Below are 25,801 nucleotides of genomic sequence, written 5' to 3' on the forward strand. Positions count from 1 at the left end.
TCATTTGTTGTGGTAAAATTCACTTAACATACACTTTATCATCTCATTATTTTAAGTGTTCAGTTCTGTGATATATTGGGATCTCCAGTGAAATAGAACCATCTGTGTATGTGTGTGAGCGCGTGCATTTTTTGTAGAGACAGAGAAAGGAGAGAGAGATTTTTAAAGGAATTAGCTGATGTGATTGTGATAGCCAGCAAAGTTTAAAATTTGCAGGGTAGGCCAGTAGGCTGGAGACCCAGTGAAGAGATGCCGTCAAGACAAAAGGCAGTCTGCTGGTACAATTCCTTGTCATCTTTTTATCATGTAATCCTCAAACCAGGTGGCTCTTGAGAAAATGAAAATTTACAAAGGTCAGCAGGCATTATAGACCAGGAAATCAAAAGAGAATAGTTTTAGAGTGAGAGCTAGGAAACAATCACAGAGCCCACTGTCTGGTTGTATTTTTAAAGTCCCAATGTGCACAATGTACTTAATGAAAAATTTAAGATAATTGTATCTGAATTTAAGTCTTTCTGTTTCATGAAGTTCATGACAGTCAAAATTTAGAGATTTGAGGCATTAAGAGAAGATACTTAAAATATTTAAATGTGCCTATTTTTGTGTAATTTTAGACATACGAGTTTTAGATTCGTATTAAGAAATAAGTCAAAGACCCTAGAAATGAAGAAAATAAGAGCAGATAGAGGGAATTCCGTTTTCTGTCCTGGCGTGTAAGAAGCTGGAAGTTATCACTCCATCCTAACAGCAAGTAAAAAGCTGAAAATACTGAAAATCAACAACTCTTATTAGGTTCCTGAGAGCAGTCTTGAGTTCTATTTTATATTTGCTGTACCCGTTGCCAATTTGTATAGTCAATCTCTCCTACCTAAAAAAAGTAGTGAGATTTCTTGTTTTCTTAACTGGTCACATGTTGAACTTTATTTTAGTTTTCACTCATTGTCCATCACCCACCCTACACCTTTGTCTTTGCCAGACCTTCAGCTAGGCAGAGGTTTCTTTGTTTTGGTTTGCTTTTTAATTTGGTGGATGAACCAAAAATTCAAAACCAGAATGGTCCGACTCTCCAAGGGATCCTGCCTTCATTGTATTGTTGCAGGTTTATTTTTGGACATGGATTTACCGTCACATTCCCTGGAGAATCCCCCAGATTCCGGACATAGTGCTCCAGGATTCCATTGAGAGCAGCAACTCAGTTTCCTCTAGTAAAAAATAGTAATCATCATCACCTGGGCAGTAGAGCATTTCACTTTTTTTCTAAGTGGCATGAGGAGCCCAAAATGACCAATTGGCTGTCTCATATCTCAATTCAGGTTTATAATATTATTCTGCTGGTGGAATTTTTCTCCCTTAAAGAAAAAGTCCTCCCAACATGCAGAATTTACCATTGAGGGGATGAGTAGCAGAAATTACTTGAGAGGGTTATTAGGTAATATAACGTGGAAAAGTAGGCTTGCTAGATTTAGTAAACAATATCTGGCTCAGTAAATTTTGAAAATTTCTAACTCCCTATGCACATATACACTGAAATAAGAAGGAAATATTGCATAGGACATACTTATATAAAAATCATTTGTTGTGTTTCTGAAGGAAATTATAACTAAGTTTCATACCTCTTTAAGTATACTTACCTGGTAATTTGCTTCTTCTTAACTTTTCCTTGTTTTGTATTATTTGTTTATAAAATTCCTTGTAATTACCCTCTATATTCCATTTAGTTTGTTTCATAGTTTCCAGGGTAGTCTCATCCAATTTATTTGATTCCTTTGTCCACTGAACATTCCTCATGGAGACACAGGCTGTAAGTAGCATTGTGAGCTGGAGGACAGATGATACTGTCCAGTGTGGAAGACCACTACAACTTCTCCTTTGATTTTTAAAAATCTTTTTCACCCACATTCTTCTTAATAACAATCTTATTTTATCGTCTTCTTTGCTAGTAGTGGAAAATTTATATCTCTCATGCTTAACTGTTATTACATGCTGTTTTATAGTTGACTGCCCATCATTTCCAATATTGATCAAACAATTGCACTGTGTCAACTTTTTGCAAACCATTACAAAAAGTGGACTACAAGAGACTTAAGGCATCCTAACAAATCAGTATAGGAACCGGAACGAAAATCATTAAATATAGGAAATACCCTGTATAGACAGAACTGGCCACCCTATTGCAGATGTGTCTCATGAACCTACCACTGTTCCTGAAACTGAGTAGAGGTTTATTGAACACGTGTTAGAGCAGTAAATACACATGACATTATGGTTCTCCTATTTATTTTTTACATTTCCAGTAAGTTCTTCAAAATGTCATCTCGACCCTATCTCTCCAAGTTGTTAGAGTCCAACGTTTTCAAATGTGAAAAGGAAGCACTGTTTGGAGATAAAAACCTGAGTGTGGTGAAGGTTCTAGCACAGCCACAGGTGCAATTTCATTCTATGACTTTTTCAGACGTCTCTGTCTCTCACTCCAACTTCACTGAGATCTTAACTTTCTTTTGGCTGTAACATACGTTTCTCTACATTTTTGTCAATTTTGTTGCATAGCTACATAATTATTATTATTAACTTTTTGTAATATCCATTTCATAAGTAATTTTCAGAGATAATTTCAACTCCCTGTGCATTCACTGTTGCTGCAATTTCAGGTGAATTGCTAAATCAGTTTCCATAAAGGAGATGAGACCATGGAATGCCAAACCTTTTTTTCCATGGTAAGATGCCCCCTTTGCACAAAGGTTTCGACAGTTAGAAGGTCACCTGCTATCTTGGCAGAAAATGGCATGTGATTATTTGCTCTCCTTTACAGACAGGTTTCAGATTTTAAAAGAAATGGAAAATACCTCAGAGAATAATAAATATCTCAATAAATTTTACTTGCTAGGTCAGAAAGCAATCAATGATTATCAAGGCCAGAAAGATATCCCTCTCCAACTCTCCCTTATGCCCTGTCTTTTCTTGAATATTGAAGGTCATGAAACATCTTCCAAAACTTCAGTCAACATGTCTTTGACAAGCAAGAAGATAGCTGATAGCATAGAGGGAACATACCTCAACTTAAAAAAGGCCATAAAAACCTACAGCTAACATCATACTCAATGGTGAAAAGCTAAAAGCGTTTTCTCTAAGATTGGAAACAAAATAAGACAAGTGACTTGCTACTTTTATTCAACATAGTTTTGGAAGTCCTAGCTATGGCAATCAGAGAAGAAAAAGAAATAAAAGGAATCCAAATGGGAAAAGAAGTTAAACTCTCACTGTTTCCAGATGACATGATACTATACATAGAAAATCCTAAAGACACTACCAGAAAACTACTCGAGCTCATCAATGAATTTGGTAAAGTTGCAGGTTACAAAATTAATACACAGAAATCTGTTGCATTTTTATACACTAACAATGAAAGATCAGAAAGAGAAATTCAAGAAATAATTCCATTTACCATTGCATCAAAAAGAATAAAATAACTAGGAATAAACCTACCTAAGGAGATAAAAGACCTGTACTCTGAAAACTATAAGATGCTGATGAAAGAAATTGATGATGACACAAACAAATGGAAAGATATACCATGTTTTGGATTGGAAGAATCAACATTGTCAAAATGACTATACTACCCAAGGCAATCTACAGATTCCATACAATACCTATCAAATTTTAAAATGGCATTTTTTACAGAACTAGAACAAAAAAATCTTAAAATTTGTGTGGAGACACAAAAGACCCTGAATAGCCAAAGCAACCTTGAGAAAGAAAAACAAAGTTGGAGGAATCATTCTCCCTGACTTTGGACTATACTACAAAGCTATAGTCATTAAAACAGTATGGTACTGGCACCAAAAACAGTAATATAGATCAATAGAGCAGGATAGAAAGCCCAGAGACAAACCCACACACCTATGGTCAATTAATCTGTGGCAAACGAGGCAAGACTATACAATGGAGGAAAGACAGTCTCTTCAATAAATAGTGTTAGGGGACTTCCCTGGTGGTGCAGTGGTTAAGAATCCGCTTACCAATGCAGGTGACACAGGTTTAATCCCTGGTCCTGGAAGATCCCACATGCTGCAGAGCAACCAAGCCTGTGCGCCACAACTACTGAGCCTGTGCTCTAGAGACCACGAGCCACAACTACTGAGCCCATGTGCCACAACTATTAAGGCCCACTTGCTCTAGGACCTGTGCTCCACAACAAGAGAAGCCACTGCAATGAGAAGCCCATGCACCACAACGAAGAGTAACCCCCGCTTGCCACAACTAGAGAAAGCCCACACAGCAATGAAGACCCAATGCAGCCAAAAATAAATAAAATTAAAAAAAAATAGTGCTGGAGAAACTGGACAGCTAAATGTAAAAAAATTAAAGTAGAACATTCTTTAAGACCACACACGAAAATAAACTCAAAATGGATTAAAGACCTAATTCTGAGACCAGACACTATAAAACTCTTAGAGGAAAACATAGGCAGAACATTCTCTGATATAAATTGCAGAAAGAGCTTTTTTGATCCATCTCCCAGAGTAATGGAAATAAAAACAAAAATAAACAAATGGGACCTAATTAAACTCAAAAACTTTTGCACAGCAAAGGAAACCATAAACAAAATGAAAAGACAACGCACAGATGGGAGAAAATATTTTCAAATGATGTGACCGACAAGGGATTAGTCTCCAAAATTTACAAACAGCTCATGCAGCTTAATATCATCAAAATAGACAACCCGATTAAAACATGGGCAGAAGACCTAAATAGACATTTCTCCAAAGTAGACATACAGATGGCCAAGAGACACATGAAAAGATGTTCAACATCACTAATTCTTAGAGAAGTGCAAATCAAAACTACAATGAGATATCACCTCACACCAGTTAGAATGGCTATCATCAAAAAATCCACAAACGGGCTTCCCTGGTGGCACAGTGGTTGAGAGTCCACCTGCCAATGCAGGGGACACAGGTTCGTGCCCCGGTCCGGGAAGATCCCACATGCCGTGGAGCGGCTGGGCCCGTGAGCCATGACCGCTGAGCCTGTGCATCCAGAGCCTGTGCTTCGCAACAGGAGAGGTCACAACAGTGAGAGACCCGCGTACCACAAAAAAAAAATTTAAAAATCCACAAACAATAAATGCAGGAGAGGATGTGGAGAGAGGAAACCCTCCTACACTGTTAGTGGGAATGTAAATTGGTGCAGCCACTATGAAGAACAGTATGGAGGTTCCTTAAGAAACTAAAAATAGAGCTACCATGTGATCCTGTAATCCCACTCCTGGATATATATCTGGAGAAAATCATGGTCCAAAGGGATACATGCACCAAAATGTTCATTGCAGTGTTCTTTACAATAGCCAAGACATGGAAGCAGCCTAAATGTCCATTGACAGAAAAATGGATAAAGAAGGTGTGGATGTGTTACATACATACAATGGAATATTACTTAGCCATTAAAAAGAATGAAATAGGGCTTCCCTGGTGGCGCAGTGGTTGAGAGTATGCCTGCCAATGCAGGGGACGCGGGTTCGTGCCCCGGTCCGGGAAGATCCCACATGCCGCGGAGCAGCTGGGCCCGTGAGCCATGGCCGCTGAGCCTGCACGTCTGGAGCCTGTGCTCTGCAACGGGAGAGGCCACAACAGTGAGAGGCCCACGTACCGCAAAAAAAAAAAAAAAAAAAAAGAATGAAATAATGCCATTTGCAGCAACATGGATGGACTTAGAAATTGTCATACTGAGTGAAGTAAGTCAGACAAAGACAAATATCGTATGATATCACTTATATGCAAAATATAAGAAATGATACAAATGAACTTATTCACAAACAGAAACAGACTTACAGACTTAGAGAACGAACTTATGGTTACCAGAGGGAAGGGCAGGCAGGGGGGCAGATAGTTAGGGAGTTTGGGACTGACATGTACACATTGGTATACTTAAAATGGATAACCAACAAGGACTTACTGAATAGCACAGGGAACTCTGCTCAAAATTCTGTAACAGCTAATTGGGAAACGAATTTGAAAAAGAGTAGATACACGTATATGTATACTGAATCACTTTGCTGTACACTTGAAACTAACACAATATTGTTAATGAACTGTACCCCAATATAAAATAAGTTAAAAATAAAACGTCTAGGATTGGCTCTCAAAGTGTGTCTGAGGCTGAAATGTCTCTATTTACAGAGCTAGGGAAAACTCTAGGGGTCACTTCCTGTTACCCAATCAGCACAGTGATTGGATAAATGTCATGGAAGGAACTATTTTAGAGAATCCGAATAGATTCAGTTTCCCATGGAAACTCCAATAGGAGAAACCATGATTTATTAAAGAGGCCTCCACATTGGTTTGGTGGTAGATTTTCTTTATTGTATTTTATCTATTTTAGACTTTATGGGTTGCATTTTGGGGGGAAACAGATTGGTTTTCCTGATCTAGGGAATTTTTTCTCATTGCCTGGAGAGTTTGAGGGAGTCAGAGAATTGAGATCTGGTAGTTGTAATCGAATTGGGTTACCTAATCTATTTTTCTTTTTTTCATGAAATAAGTCTTAAAAGACTTTTTGTCTAAAATCAGCTGATGAGCTAAAGTGTGCGAAGAACCTATTTCGGAGTAGGCATTTAGAAAACCAGAGGTTGTACACCAGTAGGGAAAAATAATGACACCTATCAATTTAGGGAACCTTCCTTCTTCTAAATAACTAAGGAAGCAATACGCGAACAAGTATAGAGGGTAAAAATCTCAACGAAATAAAGGCCACATGGACAAAAACACAGCTATTATCTACTCCATGTAGAAAATCTTGGAGAAGGAAATACGCAAACACTCTTTGACAGAAATGTATTTGTTTATTTGAAATTTAAATTTCATTGATTATCCTATGTTTAATCTGGCCGCCCTACCTGGAACATCCTATTTTACAAATCATGCCTAACATGAAGACAATCAGCAGTAGCCTCAGTTTCATGCTGAAGTACTAAAAGCCAATGAGACATGCATTCATTGGAAGAAAAAGAACAACACAAAGCAAAAACCTATAAGAAAATAGGCTATATAAAGAAGAAAACAAAAGCCAAAGGGAAAATAAGTCATCACTCAAAGATCCTCCTAATTCATGTGGATGGAACCCAACTGGGTTCCAGTATCCTCCTAAGTTCTTCACATGTCATCCATCCTTTGTATCTCAGAGGTGACAAGTCATCCTGAATTTCCTTCTTGGAGCAGAAGGGACTTGGATCTGAGAGCAGAGTCCTGGGTGAGTCATTTTTTTTAAAATTTATTTTATTTATTTATTTTTGGCTGTGTTGGGTCTTCGTTGCTGTGCTTGGGCTTTCTCTAGTTGTGGCGAGTGGGGGTTACTCTTCGTTGCAGTGTGTGGGCTTCTCATTGTAGTGGCTTCTCTTGTTGTGGAGCACGGGCTCTAGGCGTGCGGGCTTCAGTAGTTGTGACGTGGGGGCTCAGTACTTGTGGCTTGCGGGCTCTAGAGTGCAGGCTCAGTACTTGTGGCGCACGGGCTTAGTTGCTCCGCGGCATGTGGGATCTTCCCGGGCCAGGGCTCGAACACGTGTCCTCTGCATTGGCAGGCGGATTCTTAACCACTGAGCCACCAGGGAAGCCCCTGGGTGAGTCATTTTGAATGTGTTTTCTGGTGGCATTTGAAACTTCCCAGCTGACGGAGGGCGCTGTGACACTCGGGGCACACGTACGGTTTGAGCCCAGAGTGGGTGCATCGGTGAACGCTGAGGTTCCCTCTGTGGCTGAAGGCTTTGTCACAGTGCTCATATCGGAAAGGCTTCTCCTTGGTGTGGGTCCTCTTGTGAGCACGCAACGTGGAGTTGTGGGTTAACTTCTTGGGGCAGAGATCACAGAAGTATGGCTTCTCGCTTGTGTGGATCCACTCGTGAGTTTACAGGTCGGAAGACTGCATGGACCCTTCGGCACAGATATTGCATTGAAAGGGTCTCTCTCCTCTGTGTGTCCTCTGGTGAAGGGTAACCTGATATTGATAAGGAAATCTCTTCTTGCATACCCTACATTAATAGGGTGCCTATCCCTGGGCTCCTTTTCCCTCAGGAAGACTTGTTGGTCCCACTGTGCTAGGTGAAACAACAGAATGGGACTCAAATTGTCCTGAGAACTGTCCTTTGTACAAAGATGTGGCTCCTTTTTTTTTTTAATAAATCTATTTATTTATTTATTTTTGGCTGCGTTGGGTCTTCGTTGCTGTGCACGGGCTTTCTCTAGTTGTGGCACGCGGGGGCTACTCTTCGTTGCGGTGCGTGGGCTTCTCATTGTGGTGGTTTCTCTTGTTGAGGAGCACGGGCTCTAGGCGCACGGGCTTCAGTAGTTGCAGCACATGGGCTCTGTAGTTGTGGCTCACAGGCTCTAGAGCTCAGGCTCAGTAGGTGTGGTGCACGGGCTTTGTTGTTCTGCAGCATGTGGGATCTTCCCGGACCAGGGCTCGAACCCGTGTCCGCTGCACAGGCAGGCAGATTCTTAACCACTGCGCCACCAGGGAAGTCCTTGTGGCTCCTTCTTGATGCACTTCATGGGAACTGGGAATGTTGGCCAGTTTCCTTTTGAAACGTCTGAGACCCCTTGGAGAGCCTCTTCTGTATCCACTCTTAGTCGAAACTTCTCCTTCTGGAACACAAGAGGAAAACATTCAGCATTCACATTTGAAATATCAATTCCTTCTTGGGGATTCTTGCCGCCCTCTACCCTCCCAGAATGTGCTGAAAGAAGAGATTCAGCACACAACATTTAACAAGGAGCATTTTCTGTGGTGCCAACCTCGCTGGAACCCAGCACTGATGTTGGCTGAGGACTTCCCATCAACCAAAATACCTAAGAGTCTAGATTATTAAACACCCTGGAAAGGTAATGATGGAGAAGTTTGGCATTAGAGAACCAGCTACCCCCTGCCCCCCACAAGGAATGTTAATGCTGGGTACCCAGCTCCGTGCCACCATTGGAAGCAAGTCACTAACTCCTCTGGATTCCAAGTTTTTATACTCACCACGACGCTTTGGAAGTTCAAGCTCTTGAGACTGACGGGTTCTTGTCTCTTCCGTGTCTTCCATCAGGTCCTTCTCCAAGTTTTCCTTGGGTGTCACACCCTCTAATTCACCTGTTTCAGGAATGATCTCTGGCAGGAGACCTTTCTGGTCCTGTCAATGGATAACCAAGCAGAGTCAATAACCCATCCATCTTAGCCCATAGAAAGCTCTGTCTCCTCTTCCCTCATCCCCCTCATATCCTAGTCTAAGACTCCAACTTTCTAAATATAATTTTGGGGGATATACCCTGACTTCTTCTGGGCCACCCTAACACCCAGATTGATAATTGTCTCCTAATTCCCAAGTCTGTCCTTAATCTATACTGACCCCATCTTGCAATCCAGTCCGGACATCACAGTTGGCACTGTGAATTCGCTACGCATACGTCTCTCCAAGTCATCGCAAATTCTCTCTGCCCCTGACTCTGGAGCAAAGGACTCTAGGTCCAGGTCTCCCAACTTCAGCACATTTTGATACATTGCCTAGATTTGTCTTTATGATGACAGTTGTCCTGTGAATGGTATGATGATGAGCAGCAAATCCCTAGTCTCTACTCACTAGAAAACAATAGCATCCCCCACCCCCATCCCCATTTGGACAAATCAACTGTCTCCAGACATTCTCTAATATCTTCTGAGAGGCAAAACCACTCCAATTGGGAACTCCTCATTCAACTCAAGGGATTAACAATATTCCAAAATAAGAAGTGCTTCTGAGGAAAACGACCATGGGGAAACAGCTGTCAAAGAATTCACCCGTGGCAAATTGACCCAGCACCATCCCATTGAGACAGGATTTCTTCCTCCTCACGCTTATGGCCACAAGCTTTCATGGCGGAGGGACAAAGATGGATGAGTCTTCATTCTCACACTGTCTTGAAAATGTCTAGGAACCGAATGCATCCATGGGAATTCATGGAGTCAATGGGTCCATTTCTGTCCTTTGCCAAATCTACCAATTACTCTAGCAGCCACGCCCGTCTGAACCTCTTTTACCTTCTCCCAGACTCTCTCTAGATATCAGCACATCACACACTCACCCGCCCTCTTGACAGTTCTTTGGCTCTTGCTGGATTCTGCAGCTCTTGGCTTACCTGCTGGCCATTCTTTGGAGGTATCTCACTAACAAGGGATTGGGGATCCCTGGGTAGGTCTTTCTCATCGTTTGTGTCACTGAGCTCAATTTCAAACGTCTCAATATCCAAGCTTTGCACAAGATATTCATCTCCTTGTATGCGAACTGTAGTCTGTGAGGGAAAAACTAAATTGAGATTGGTCTCCTATAAGACCTGGAAAGTAGCTCTCAAGGCATCCGATGACATCATACCACACAAGCATACTTTTTGTTTTGTTTTGTTTAAAAGATCAATATCTCTCAATGATGCCCAACGCAAACTCTCACCCATTTGGGAATCACTGATTTAGAGTCAATCACTCAGGTCCTATCTGTTCAATCCCCAGCTTGCAGATCCCATCCCACCTCTCCCTTTCCCATACCAATCATAAGGGTCCAACTCACCCATTTCCTGGGTTTCTGGTTATTTCTTAGTATGTCCTCCATGTCTTTGCAACTCTGCACTCCACTTTCCTTGACTAAGACCTGGCACTCCAGCAGCATGCAGATCATAAACTGATCCAGCACTAGCTTGTCCATCGTCTGCTCCTTTGTGTGAAGATCTGGCATCAGTTACTAATGGCAGAGCTCACAGAGTCTCCTCAGATCCTGGACGGGGTCGGATTCCTCTGAGCTTCTAAATGTTCTGAAGCGAACGTGCCACATCTCCCAGTCACAGTCTGGCTTTTCCATAAGTGTATGTTGGCATGGCAGAGACACTGGTGACTCTGAACTAGGGCCTCTGGGGAGTTTTCCACGACCCTGGAAAAATGTCTGGTCCTCAGCCATATTGAGGGAGGAATTTTCCAATAGGACTCTGAGCAAACGCTTCTAGAAGCTGGTGGCCAGTTGACCCCTATGGAAAGGGATTTCCTCTGCTTTTCCTCTGCAATAGAGTCACTGTTCAGAAGGCTGGGGACAAAAACAAACAAACAAACAAAAAGAATGAACCTGACATCTTTCACTTTATTCCACCTTTCCATCTCTCCTACATCCCTCATCCCAGTATTGGACACCACTCCCCCACTGTTTCAATATTTGATACCAGGAACTATAATCCATTCTGTTATTCTTCTGACATCCACCTTTATAACAAAGCAAAAAAGTATCTGGTCAAAAATGTCTATAGGGCTGCGGTTCAGAAACTTGTTGAAAAAATGAACCACAACACACCACACCACACCAACGTGTGTGGAAACATTCTTCTCATCTCACAGAAGAGTTCAACAATCAACCATAGTTAATGTGGGGTTTGAGGGAGATCCATTGCTTTCACAAGGTCTCTGAGCTAATGCAAGGTGAATAGGAAGCCACAGCTTTCTGAAGCCCGCCTCCATCTGTCCTGATTTCTAAGGACTCTCTTTAGACATTCCCTCTTGTCACTTACCCCTTCGAACCCTCTTGCCTTCAGTCTCCTCAAGTCAGGGACTGGCTCTCAAAATGTGTCTGAGCTGAAATGTCTCTATATAGAGCTGGGGGAAATTCCAGGGGTGCATTCCCATAACCTCATCATCCCAGTGACTTGATAAAGGTCACGGAAGGAACCATTTTAGATAATCCGGGTAGATTCAATTTCCCATGAAAACTCCAACAGGAGAAACCTTGATTTATTCAAGAGGCCTCCATATGATTTGGAGGGTGCTGGAGGAAAAGGAACCCTCCTACACTGTTGGTAGGAATATAATATGGCTCACAGCCACTATGGAGAAGAGTGTGGAGGTTCCACAAAAAACTAAAACTAGAGCTACCATATGATCCAGCAATCCCATTCCTGGACATAAATCTGGAGAAAATAATCATTGGAAATTATACACGCACCACAATATTCATTGCAGCACTATTTACAATAGTCAAGACATGGAAGCAACCTAAATGTCTATCAACAGATTAATGGGTAAAGGAGATGTGGTATATATACACAATGAAATATTATTCAGATAGAAAAAAAAGAATGAAGTAATGCTACTTGCAGCAACATGGATGGACCTAGAGATTATCATCCTAAATGAAGTAAGTCAGAGAAAGACAAATATAATATGATTTGTGGAATCTAAAAAAATGATTCAAATCAGCTTATTTACAAAACAGAAACAGACTCACAGACATGGAAAACAAACTTATGGTTACCAAAGGATAAATATGGTGGGGAGAGATAAATTAGGAGTTTGGGATTAACACATACACACTACTATATATAAAACAGACAACCAACAAGGATCTACTGTATATAACAGGGAACTGTACTCAATATTTTGCAATAACCTGTATTTGAAAAAAGTCTGAAAAAGAATTGATATATGTATACGTATAATTGAATCACTTTGCTGTACACCTGAAACCAATATAACTTTGTAAATAACTATACTTCAATATAAAATAAAAATTAAAAAGAAGAAAGTAGGTGATTAGACCCAAGTTCAGTTTGATAACAGATACTAGACGTTTTTAAAACATCTGCTAGCTACAACCTTGTGGTTTCAATATTTCCCCTTGCAATTCTAAAGCCATTTCCAATTCCAACCAATGCTTGTTTACAAACACCCTTACATCTTGACTGCTCCAATTGTAATTCTTGACAAACGATTTATGGAACTAACTGTGGCCTTCCGTTTTTTGCCTTTATAACCTTCCTCCATTTTGTAGTCCAGGGGAACTCAATGCACGTGCTTCTCGAATCTGTGTCTCCCAGCTGCAGTTGTATCAAGCCCCAAATACATGCTTCTTTCTTTCATTCAGGCCTTTGTTTCTGAAATTTTGGTTAACACTCATAACACATAAAAGTATGTAATTGACTATGTTGTCATTAGTTTTTACTGTCTGTCTCCTTTGACTGGAAGTTCAGACTCACGAGGGCAGGCATCTTTGACATTTTGAATATTGATGTGTCCCATGCAGCCAAAATAGTACTTGGAATGGGATAGGCACTTAATGAGTGTTGGTTAAGGAGGGAATAAATATGGTGGGACAGATACCTGTTTGTTTTTAGGCAAAGCTATCTGCTCTCTTTTCATGTCCCCTAAGGCTGTACTAAAAAATAAGATTTAAATATATAATGAATCGCAATTTAGAAAGCCATTTCCACAGGCTAGCCAAGTTTCCTGTGTAATTACGTGCTCTGCTTCATTCCCTCACTTCTCAGACTTCAATGTTCCTTCAGTCTTCACTGAGACCCTAACCTTGTTCACATGGCCAAGAGCTATTTCAGCAACCACTTTTTAAAAATTTTTATTTCTTTATTTTTTTGAGGCACGCGGGCCTCTCACTGCCGTGGCCTCTCCCGTCGTGGAGCACAGGATCCGGACGCGCAGGCCCAGTGGCCATGGCTCACGGGCCCAGCCGTTCCACGGCACGTGGGATCCTCCCGGACCAGGGCACGAACCTGTGTCCCCTGCATCAGCAGGCGGACTCCCAACCACTGTGCCATTAGGGAAGACCTAAGCAACCACTTTTGAGTAACTAAAATTATGGTCGATATCAGCACTTTCAACATTTCACAAATATTTTTCTGAGATAATCTCAAGTCTCCATGCATTGTCACTGCAATTGCAGGTGAAATTATATTGACTACCCAGCAAGGAAAGTAGATCATGTAGTCCAGTCCTTTATCTCTGGGTTCAGAGGCCCCCTTTCCAAATAAAGTATGACTGTGACCATAGAGTCACACTCCAGGCAGAAAGCAGCAAGTGGTAAGTCACTCTTCTTTTCAGTCAGGTAGAACTTGGCTTCTCAAAAAGAACTGGGGCTTCCCTGGTGGCACAGTGGTTAAGAATCCGCCTGCCAATGCAAGGGACACGGGTTCAAGCCCTGGTCCGGGAAGATCCCACATGCTGCAGAGCAACCAAGCCTGTGTGCCACAACTACTGAGCCTGCGCTCTAGAGCCCATGAACCACAACTACTGAGCCCGCGTGCCACAGCTACTGAAGCCTGCACACCTAGAGCTGGTGCTCTGAAACAAGAGAAGCCACTACAATGAGAAGCCCACACACCACAGTGAAGACCCAACACAGCCATAAATAAATAAATAAATTTATACAATAAATAAATAAATAAATTAGAACTGAATATATATCAAAATGTGGAGTAAGAAGTATGTGTCGGTCACTGGATGGGACACCGTCACTGGCTCTACGTTTTTTGTGAGGGAACCAGAGACACAGCACGTGGTCCACCTGCTTTTGGCCACCCCACATTCCTTCTCTGTCTTGCCAGTCATGGCCGTGTCTGGAGCCTTTGCTCGCTTGACCCTGACCGAACACAGTGAAACTCTTAAGTTGAGTGTAAAGCTTCAGCCTGTATGTATTGGAAGTGCAATAAGACACTGTTTATTAGACCTTAAGTATGGCTGGATGCACTTTGTGTCTGAGCAACACCCAGGTATCACATGCCCACTTGGTTTTGTAGGTTCGGGGAACATCTGAAATATTATGTCTCTGTACCTCTCTGTGATCAGCACAGACTACATTCCACGCAAATCTGGGTGCGTCCCCTTTAAGAAGTGTGAAACCCCGCCCTGGTACTGAGAGATTCTGGACACTCCTTCCCAGCAACCCGCTGGGTGAGGCGGAACTTTTCCGGAGGCGGGGAGTACCGCCCCTTGCTAGGGCCTGGAGCGCTGTGAACTACATTACCCGAAAGACACTGCTCCTGAGCGTCGACCTAGAGGACCGCGTCTGAGCGGGTTTTCTGGCGTGGACGGCGGGCGACATTTTGTAAGCTCGGGTCTGTTCACCGGTGGTGAGCTTCGCAACACTGGGCCGGCACGAGGTCAGGGAGGCTGGAGGGCGTTGTGCTGGCTGCTCTGAGGCGGGTCTGAGGTTCGGTGTGGGCGCCATCCGCATTGACTCTGTCTCGGGGCCGGGATAGGGACCGCAGGGCCTGGGCCCCTGCTTCGCCCACAAACTGTGCTGGAGGGGCCGCGCTGATGGATCCGATTCAGGTAAATGCTGCGCCCCCCGGGCCCTCAGCCAACTCTTCTTATTCTGCAGAATTTTTGTTCTTAGTAATATTCTCTTACAAGTGTCCTATATTTATATTTATTTGTCCCGCCAAACCTTGGCTTTCTGAATATTGAAATATTACCCGTGTAGAAAAAAATTGCAGAGAACTTCCCAGTGTAGTTGAATAAGCAGCTCTAAAATTGATATTCGGCCACTGCTCAAGTCAAGAAATGCGATATAAATAGGACCCCAGAAGCCGCCAGTGGGGTCCTTCAAAACGATTATCCCCATCCCCCAAAAGTTAAGGTATTGTCTGATGTTTTAAGTAAACTTTTATTTTTTAAAAATTTATTTATTTATTCATTTTTGGCTGCATTGGGTCTTTGTTGCTGCGCGCGGGCTTTCTCTAGTTACAGAGATGGGGGCTGCTCTTCGTTGCGGTGCGCGGGCCTCATTGCGGTGGCTTCTCTTGTTGTGGAGCACGGGCTCTAGGCACGTGGGCTTCAGTAGTTGTGACATGCGGTCTCAGTAGTTGTAGCGCACAGGCTTAGTTGCTCCGTGGCACGTGGGATCTTCTCGGACCAAGGCTCGAACCTGTGTCCCCTGCGTTGGCAGGCGGATTCTTAACCACTGCAATGCCAGGGAAGCCTCCTTCTTGCTATTCTTTTTTTTTAAAAAATAAATTTATTTATTTATTTTTGGCTGTGTTGTGTCTTCGTTGTTACACGCAGACTTTCTCTAGTTGCGGCGAGCGGGGCCTACTTTTTGTTGCGGTGCGCAGGCTTCTCATTGGGTGGCTTCTCTTGTTGCGGAGCACGGACTCTAGGTGCGCGGGCTTCAGTAGTTATGGTGTATGGGCTTAGTTGCTCCGCAGCATGTGGGATCTTTCTGGACCAGGGCTCGAATCCGTATCCCATGCATTGGCAGGCAGATTCTTAACCACTGCGCCACCAGGGAAGCCCTTGCTATTCTTGATACTTTTGCCAACTACGTGGAAATTATTCCACGACTGTAGTTTACCTTCGCTCAATTGTTTTAAAACTTTTTATGAATGGAATCAAGTAAATATTATGATGTGTTTTCCTTCATTTGCAAAACATGGCGTGACTTTACTCATGTTTTTCATAGCTGTCCGTTAATTTTTATGTGTGTGTGCAGTATTCTTTACTATGGATATATGAGTAAAATGTCCTTTGAAATTCTGCTGTTGAAGGCTTTTTTGTTTTGTTTTGTTTTGCTTTGTTTTTTGGTCTGCTTTCTGTATTTTTTTTAACATCTTTATTGGAGTATAATTGCTTTACAGTGGTGTGTGCTTTCTGTATTGATAAACATTGCTACTGTAGTCATATCTGCCATGTCTTCTGGGGTATATCAAGCATACATTTGTCTAGGGTATATGTTAAAATTATTATTGTATTTAAATGAACATTTCCACTTTTTGATCTTGTTTTGCTCCATGTTACTAATTTTAGCTTAGGTCTTTGAATGAGATGATTCTACTTAATCTATTCCATAGTTACATTTTTTAAAGGAATAGTTTATTTATTTATTTTGGCTGCACTGGGTCTTAGTCGCGGCACACAGGATCTTCATTGCGGCACGTGGACTCTTCCTTGTGGCATGTGGACTGTTATTTGTGGCATGTGGACTCCTTAGTTGTGACATGCAGAATTCTATGTTGTGGCATGTGAACTCTTAGTTGCGGCACACATGTGGGATCTAGTTCCTTGACCAGGGATCAAACCTGGGCCCCTGCATTGGGAACGCTTTACCCACTGGACCACCAGGGAAGTCTCCCTTAGTTACATTTTGATACACACTTATTATGTATTAGGTAAACTTACAGTCTTACATTGTACGTCCACTTAGAGAGTTTGTGCTTTTTCAGTGATTGTACTCATAATAATATATATTTTACTGTTAAGTTTTCTTACTCTGGTGGTATTGGAAGAGAAAATGATTAAGAAACATCTTGTTAAAATATTTGTTTGAAGGGGGACGAAGTGAATCATTGTGAGGGTAATAAGTTATAAGGCTTCAAATCCCTTTCAAGACGTTTAGAAAGCAAGAAGATATTTCCATAGAGGATGGAATAGAGGTCAGGTCCTATAGCTTGTTTCCTTTCTCTTAAGATTATTTTATTTTACTTTACTTTTACTTTACTTTTTTCCCCACCATGCTGCTTGTGGGATCTTACTTCCCAGACCAGGGATCAAACCTGTATCCTCGTCAGTGAAAGCACGGAGTCCTAATCACTGGTTTGCCAGGGAATTCCCCTCTCTTAAGTTTAAGTTATCAGAAATGACAACCGGTTATCCCAAACTGCTGAAGGGCAAGCACTTTTACTCTGATTCTAGCAACAACCCCTTTATCACAGATTCACTTTGGATGTGAAGCCAGTAAGCGGTAGTTCCATTCTCTATCACATGCGAAAAAAGCATTTAGGAAATTACAAATAATCTCTGAACATTTGTGGGGAAAAAAATGGATATATCAAAGAATAGGAATAAATGAAAAAAGTACATGTTCTTGAATCTTATTATGTAATGTTATAATAATTTCAAATCAGAACTTAATCTATGGATTATGTAAGTTGGAATTTTATATAAAACAATTTTTAACATAACCAAAGTAAAATTTGAAAAGGAAGTATAAAAACTCCTTGTCAGCTGTTATGGCCAACGACAAGCCACAAGAAGAGAAAAATGCGTTATTGGCAAGGGAGAGACAGAATAAGGGAATCAAATGCAAGTGTCAGAAATAGCTGTACATGAAATGAGTCTTAATTTTGATATTTGTGGCTTAGGGCTATAATAGTGTTATATATCCTGGCACAACCATTTCTTTGCCATGATCCTGTATTCTTTTTTCTCATTGGGCTCCAGTCACACTGTCCTCATAGATGGTAGTCAAACATGCCAGAGGTGACTCTGACAAAGAGTTTTTGCACTTGTGTTTTCCACTTCCGGAAAGTCTTTTCTCAAGATATCCTCATGACTTTATGGCACAACTCCAAAATACTTTCTGCCCTCTTTTACATGCTTTGTTTTTCCCTTAAGTATTTGCCTTTGCCTGAAATATTAAATGTTCACTCACTAATCTTCTTTTTTGTCTATTTTGCTGATGAGAATTAATATTACATGGCCCTAGTCTTCGCACAGATTCCACATTCAACAGAACCACTTATGAACACTGCACCAGTGAGTGTAGGTGTCCTGAAAGTATTTTGCTGTCACTCTTCCTGGACTTGGTGGCTGTAGACCCTAGAGAAACCCTCAGCCCAGGTTTCCAAGTCCAGGCCAGAGGTTATATGGACAGATTCCCATTTTTAGCAGCCAGTGGACTAGGATGTGAAAGGTTGTCTTAGGTACGGGGGTAGTACGTACAAATGTTTGAGGATGAGATTGAGATGGGAGTGTTTTAGGACTTGTAGGTCTCTGTTAATGTCTGGTGAGAACAGAGAACAAGGGGGCCAGAGTCAGGCCTAGGATGGTAGCCTGAGAAGTTGGGTTTTTGTTCTGAGAATGATGGCAGATATGGAATTTTTGGAACAGGGGGGAAAAGTGATGTGACTTAGGTTTTAAGAGGTTACCTCTGGCTGCAGTGTGCACAGCAGATTCGGGGGAAGGAAGACAAGGAGATAATCAAGGAGGCTCTTGTAATCATCTAGAAGCACATTTGTTGTGCCTGGACGAGAGTGACAGATGTAGAGGTAAGAAATACTTGGCTTCTGGATTTGTTTCTTAAGTAGAGGTGGACCAGATTTTCTAATGTGGAGGGCTCACAGGTGACTCCAAAAGTTTTTTTCCCTTTGCATCTGGAAGGGGGTATGTGCCATGAACTGGGATGGGGAAGTCAGTGGTAGGAGTCATTTTCAGTGAGAATATTAGGAATTGGCTTTTGGCTGTGTTGAGTCTCAAAAGTTCCATTGACTCCCAGGTATAGGAGACAAATGGCTGAACATGCAGCACTAGAGTGCTGGGGGAGGCTTCAGGATGCCCTTATGGGACAAAGGAAGAGACTTGGGCTGTCAGAAAGAACTACAAGAGCAGTGAACATCAACAGGAAGGTGGGGGTAGGGAAAGTCCAGCAGGTGGCCCAGGTTTTTATGGGGGAGTGGCCATGAAATTAATGCAGAGGGAAAGCAGTAATGGAGGTGAAGTGATAGCAAAGTCAGGCTGGTGCTTATTTCTCCTCCTATGCACTGACCAGACTTTTGTGGTGGAACTTGGGAAGTTTCTGTCACAATGTCAGATGAGTTTTACCTAAAGTGTGTCAAGTGGGTGTGGATTTTGAATGGGTGTTATACGGACAAAGATTGTAACTGTTGAAGAGACATAACTTGCAATATAAAAGTGGAACCTGACCAGGCGTACTTAGATCTGCATGTTTTGACTGAGGTTAAAGTTAGGAACAAGGCCTGGTGGGGAAGCATTCAGAACAGGGCTGGGGAACCGCCAGTGGAGAGTTGGGGTATGGCGGGATCCTGTTGCATTGGCAGGAACTTTCTGATGCTGCGTGCATAAGGGTATGTGAGGAGGCAGGAGACATGCCAATTTTGTGGGCCAGGTGGTGGTGATGGGTATCAGATGTATGAGGAGTTAGCCAGTGAGTAATACGCATGTGGGGAAGGTGTGTGACCAAATTGCCCCAGAGCCCTCATACCAGGAGTTTAAGAGAGGACGATGAGCCCAAGTTTGTTTGTGTCTAGGAGACATGATCCTGGGGCCTCTCAGGCTGTTGTCTTGCTGGAGAGGGAGGGAGCCCTGAATACCAGGCCAACAGCTTAGATGGCATCTATCTGTCCACCTGCCTGTTGTTGCTGAGAGTTGTACCTAGTGCTCAAGGAAGTATGAAGAGTTATTAGGTACCAGTGCCCTCTAAGTTAGGGAGCTGGGGAGGATGATGAACCCAGAGTGAGTATGGGTTAGGGGTACTTATGGGGTCCTGGGGAGAGAGGCTGCTTATGTACACATCTGTCCCCATCATCACAGGGCTCTGTGACCTTTGAGGACGTGGCTGTGTACTTTTCCCAGGAGGAATGGAGGCTTCTTGATGAGGCCCAGAGACTCCTGTACCGTGATGTGATCCTGGAGAACTTTGCACTTGTTGCATCATTGGGTAAGGCCCTCACACCTATCCCAGCATCCTGGGCAGGTCTCTGCCTTTCCCCTTTTTTCCAAGGACAACTCTGTTCTTTTCACAGCTAGACAGTGACCACATCTCTATTACTGCTTCCTTGTCAGCTGTGCTGTGGGTGCCAAGGCTGAGTGAGTGTATATACAATCTCCTTTCAGAAGTATCCCCAATACCAGATGCTCTGAAGGTTTTTCAGTGAAGGTTTTCTGGGTCAAATGACTTGGAATTAGTTCAATGGGTTCCATTAGTCTCAGCCACTCCCTGTTAAGTTGACTCTGTGGACCCATACACCACCATGCTCCAGGCTGTGCCCTCTAGCTAACATTTCCTGGGGTCTCACTATTTCAGGAATTGTTGGGACTCAATGTGGTAACTGTTTGTGGGGTCCACTTGGCTGTTGCTGTGAGACCTTCCTCAAAGATTTTTTTTGTGATATTATTTTTCTTTCCTGAGGTTGTTTTGGGATTGGTTCCCCCTGGGCCAGTACTGAGCTGTCGTGTCTTTCACTTAGGACTTGCATTTTCTAGGTCCCATGTTGTTTTCCAGTTCAAGCTGGGAGATGAACCCTGGTACATGACAGAGTGGACATGACTCCAGGCACAGCTAGAGAGACCCAAAGTGGGACCCACATTGGTGATTGGCATCAGGAGGAGGAAGTGATATCATGGCTGGGTTCAGATCATATCAGGAACACGTCCTGTGCCCCACAATATTTTAGGACCAAGGCCAGTGACTGTGTACCTCATTTCTATCTTTCCTACCTATTCTTGATACTTTGCTCCTTCTGTCATTTCAACTCTGAATCTGAACCCAGGATTATCCCTCACCTCTCTGTCTTCCACTCTTTATTGGTCTTCTCCATCATCACTCTGATGTGCTCTCCAATATTGGCCTACATTAACATGTCATGAGTTCCCCCCGTATCCTTAAAATAGTCCTTGAACACTACCTACTCAGTGACAGTCAGATTTTCCTGAGCCTGGACAAACATTTCCACACAGCACATGTGGCACCAGCAGCCAAGGCCCTGGTGAAAACCACTCCCAGAGGAGTGAGTTGTGGACCCCAGCTCCTCTGTGTGTTCCACTCCATCCTGTGTCTTTCACCTGGTGTGTCATCCATGTTCTGTGACATGTAGAGGCCCAATACTGCACAGCAGTCCTTTCATAACCTGCCCCAGCTCTCTTGTCCTGAAAATAGTCCCATGGATTTATTCGTTTCTATGTCAGCCGCATATTTGTAATGGGGCTGCATCCTTCTACCAAAATCTACATGAAGTTCACCCACATTTCTCTGCTTTCAGGGTATTGGCATAGAGCAGAGGATGAGGAGACACCTTCTGAGCAGAAAGTTTCTGTAGAAGTGCCACAAATAAATACTTCAAAGACAGACCTGTCCACCCTGAAGTCCTATCCCTGGCAGAGGTTCTGCCTGTACTTAGAAGGAGGTTTGCATCTAGCTGAGGACCTTGGCACAAACCATGGTCAGAAACTGTGTGGGGCAGGTGTGAACTTTCACCAGCACAGTGGAGAGGAACTCTTTAGAAGACATGTGGGTAAGACCTTTATGAAGAGCCACACAGTCCATGCATACAAGAAGTCTTTCACATGCCAGGAGCCTGGGAAGGATTTCCCTGGTACCTCTGGCCTTCTCCAGCAGCAGGTCACTTCACCAAAAGACACCAAGTGTGTAGAGGCCTCTCACAATGGACAAAGGCAGTATAAATGCCACGAATGTGGGAAAGCCTTCTGCCGGAAGTCTAGGCTTGCTCAGCACCAGAGAGTCCACACTGGAGAGAGACCTTATGAATGTGATGAATGTGGGAAAGCCTTTGGCTGTAAATACATACTTGTTCAGCACTGGAGTGTCCACACTAGAGAAAAGTCTTATGGGTGCAGCGAATGTGGGAAAGCTTTTAGCGACAAACACACACTTGTTCGGCACCAGCAAATTCACACTGGAGAAAGGCCTTACAAATGCAGTGAATGTGAGAAAGCCTTCTGTCGCAAATACAGACTTGCTCAGCACCAGAGAGTCCACACTGGAGAGAGGCCTTATGAGTGCTGCGAATGTGGGAAAACCTTCACCCGTAAACCAATACTATTTAAGCACCAGAGAATCCACACTGGAGAAAGGCCTTATAAGTGTAGTGAATGTGATAAAGTCTTTAGATGCAACTCCAGCCTCATTACTCATAGAAGAATTCACACAGGGGAAAGGCCTTATGAGTGTAGAGAATGTGGGAAGTTCTTTAGCCAAAGCTCTCAACTTATTGTGCACCAGAGAATTCACACTGGAGCCAAGCCTTATGAGTGCAGTGAATGTGGGAAAACCTTCACCACTAAAAGCAAACTTGTTCAGCACCAGAGAGTCCACACAGGAGAAAGGCCTTATGAATGTGGAGAATGCAAGAGAGCCTTCAGCTGTAAACGCATGCTTGTTCAGCACCAGAGAATCCACACTGGAGAGAGGGCTTATGAGTGCAGTGAATGTGGGAAAGTCTTTAGGTACATCTCCAGCCTCATTAAACATAGAAGAATTCACACTGGGGAAAGGCCTTATGAGTGTAGTGAATGTGGAAAGTTCTTTAGGCAAAGCTCCCACCTTAAAGTCCACCAGAGAATTCACACTATAGCAAACACTTATGAGTGTAGTGAATGTGGGAAACATTTTAGCCAAAACTCTACTCTCATTTTGCACCAGAGAGTTCACACTGGAGCAAAGGCTTATAAGTGCAGTGAATGTGGGAAACGTTTTAGCCAAAGCTCTACTCTTATTAAGCACCAGAGTTCACATTGGAGAAAAACCACGAGTGCACTAAATGTGGTGATTTCTTCAGCCAAAACTCCCAGCTTACTCAACACCAAAAAGTTCATGCTACAGAAAGGCATCGCCAGTACAGGAAATGTGGAAAATTTTTCTGTCAAAGTCTGCTCTGACTGAGCACCAGAAACTTAACAGCCAAGATGGACCCTATGAGTGCAGTGAATGTAAGAAAGCTTTCAGCTGAAGGTCTAACCTCATTCGTCACCAGAAAGTTCCTACTGGAGAAAGGCCTTCAAATGAGATGAGGAGAGCAGCGAATAAGCTGTCTTCTTAGTTAATACATCATACTGAATAGGCTCTGTGAGGGAGTCATCAACTGGAAGTTGAATGCCATACATCTGAACAGCCCTAGTGTGTAGATTGCCTCTGAGTACCAGGTTCGTAGGGAGCTTTTAAGTAGCTATGCTGTACTTTCTGACTTAATGTCACTGTGAGTTTCTTACATCACCCAAGTGGTAGATCCCCATTCTTGGCACCAGCCACCTCAGTGTGATCAGGGTATGTAGATCTTTGTGCTCTCTTATCCCCTTAGAAATGCATGAATAGCCTGAGCACTTGGGTGTTGTCATTCTCTTTGGTCCTGCCAGGACCAAAGCAGCTTTGACCAATGGAATCCAGTCTCGGTTCTGCTGGTGGCTCACAACTTATTTGGTGGCATTGTCTCATATCATGCTCAGGATAGGTTTTTCAAGGTCTAAGTCACTCTGTTTGGGAACTATTTGCCTCAGTTTGCTCCACTCTATACCATAATGAAGACTATTTAAGCCACCTTTCATCTTGGGGTTTGTTCACTTTCAGACTGGTGTTGAGAACCAAATTGGACTCTCAGGATGATGAGGAACTGGTTTTGTGAGTGTTCCAAACTTCTTATACCTCAATGAGGATAGTATCATGGCAGAGAATAGTTTTCACTCCAGTTTTGGTCCAATCTGTTGTCCAAGGCCTCCTACGGTAGACTGCAGGGTTCTGTGGGACTAATGTTGAATTCTGGATGTCAGAATTTTTGGCGGGTCCTGAGGTCACCTGAGATGAGGACAGTTGTGAGAACCACCAGTGATTTTTGGAGCAACATGAATGGTTCTCTTTTTCACATGGGATATCATGTCATGTCCCCAGTACTGTTCAAGAGAAGAAATTCTCTAGGTCCAGCTGGAAAAGAGCCATGTGCCATAATGTGCCCAAAGTGGTAGGCTGGTGTTCCTGAGTGTTATATTACAGGCATCAGGTGGGAACCATATTTCATACAGAAACAGTCATGGAAATAATAGGGACTGAGAGACAAGCAAACAAGAAGGGATGAGCCTTTTCTAAAGTTTCATCCACAAATATTCCAGTGACTCTGTCGCTTTAGGATAAAGTGTTTGAAGACATTCTCAGGAGTTCCAGAGCTGTTCCTCTCCTCCTGAGCCCCTAGTCAGTGTCAGATTGAATAATGTAAAGGTTTTAGGAATCAGCATCTGCAAACAATTTATCTCAAGGCCATTGCTGCACAGTGAAAACAGTGAGGAATGAGAGTGGAAATTGTGTAGTCCAGGCATGTGAATTTTAGTACCCAGGCAGAGTTCCTGGATAACTTAAGTGGAAAGAACTTTCACTGCTCACAAGTCTTCTTTGCTACTGCTACAGATTCCCTCCCATGGGCAAGGGGATGTGATGGGGTTAATGTGAGGTTGCCAGAGTTCTACTGAAAAGGAGATTCAGCAAAGAGATTAAGATTTTTATTTGAAGCCAATTTCTATTGAAATTTAATTAGCTGTATAGTTGGTATGCACTGAACAGAACATACCTAAAATGCACAGCTTGGTAAGTTTTAGTACTTGTAAAGCCACGGAACCATCATAATAACGAACATCTGTCACTGCCATATCTACTTTCTGACATCTCTCTCAGGGCTTTCAGGCAACTACTATTGACTGACTTTTCTCTCATTTCAATTAGTTAGTGTTTTCTAGACTTTTAATATTATTGGAGCCTTAATGTTTACTTTTGTGTTTGTCTTTTTTTATCTCCATGCATAGTTACTTTGAGAATCATCTAAGTTGCCGATGTGAATAATTCACTTTTTTCATGATAATATACTGTTTGGATATACCATTACTTCACTGGTATTGATCTGTTAAAGGATGGCGTTTTGTGGTTTCCAGTTTGTCTCACAGATAAGCTTACTATTAGCGTACATAAAATCCTTTATATGAGCACATGGTTTCATTCTAAAATGAATGACTGTACCCAAATGCATTCCCATTGACAGTATGGGAACATTCCAGTTCCCCTGTGTTCCTCACCAGTACTTGGTTGGTATGGTCAGTAGTTTGAATATTTCCTGTTTTAAAAGCATGGAGACATATCTCACTGTGGTGTGATTGCATTTCCCTAATGATTCATGATGTTGAACATTTTTGTGTTCATTTGCTAAGTGTATATCTTCTTTGACAAAATGTCTGCTTTCTTATTAGTAACTGAGAAGTTAATAAATGTGTTGGAATTTGACTTTTCTTCGGTGACTTTTTTGGGTGGAATAGGTATTTGTACTCAACATTATTACTATGTATACTCATTATTAAGATACTTCTATTACTTTAAGCCTAGACACTTAATAAAAAAGCCAACCGACCCTTCATTGTTGTGTGTGCCAATTTCCCTGGTATGAATACTCCAACTGTGGGCAATTTCAAACTGTGTGTATGAGGTTATTACTGAACCGGAGGCACAGCAAGCCAAACTCTGAGATGCCAA

At 42.6% G+C, this 25,801-nt stretch overlaps 1 protein-coding gene and 1 pseudogene across 2 annotated transcripts; one reads left to right on the plus strand and one right to left on the minus strand.

Moving 5' to 3' along the window:
* The first annotated feature begins 1,038 nt into the window (after positions 1-1,038).
* Positions 1,039-25,555, plus strand: LOC115847977 (zinc finger protein 304-like). Of its 2 annotated transcripts, none has more exons than XM_060288613.1 (3): positions 1,039-7,245; positions 20,095-20,221; positions 21,543-25,555. In XM_060288613.1, the coding sequence occupies exons 1-3, from the start codon at positions 7,153-7,155 to the stop codon at positions 23,180-23,182; spliced, it is 1,860 nt and encodes a 619-aa protein (XP_060144596.1). In that variant the 5' UTR covers positions 1,039-7,152; the 3' UTR covers positions 23,183-25,555. The 2 variants fall into 2 exon arrangements, with proteins under 2 accessions (XP_060144596.1, XP_030704113.1); XM_030848253.2 differs by lacking the exon at positions 1,039-7,245 and adding an exon at positions 14,815-15,099.
* On the minus strand, positions 7,618-10,951 carry LOC115848022 (zinc finger and SCAN domain-containing protein 5B-like; annotated as a pseudogene).
* Positions 25,556-25,801: the final 246 nt, after the last annotated feature.

Source organism: Globicephala melas, chromosome 19 (assembly GCF_963455315.2).
Source record: "Globicephala melas chromosome 19, mGloMel1.2, whole genome shotgun sequence".
Lineage (NCBI taxonomy): Eukaryota > Metazoa > Chordata > Mammalia > Artiodactyla > Delphinidae > Globicephala > Globicephala melas.

Bases quoted from the DNA above. Each gene is read 5' to 3' on its own strand.
- LOC115847977 (XM_060288613.1), top strand. From the start codon at position 7,153: ATGTCATCCATCCTTTGTATCTCAGAGGTGACAAGTCATCCTGAATTT. The intron at 7,246-20,094 runs GTGAGTCATTTT...CCATCATCACAG, and splicing joins ATCTGAGAGCAGAGTCCTGG to GGCTCTGTGACCTTTGAGGA. The intron at 20,222-21,542 runs GTAAGGCCCTCA...CTCTGCTTTCAG, and splicing joins TGCACTTGTTGCATCATTGG to GGTATTGGCATAGAGCAGAG.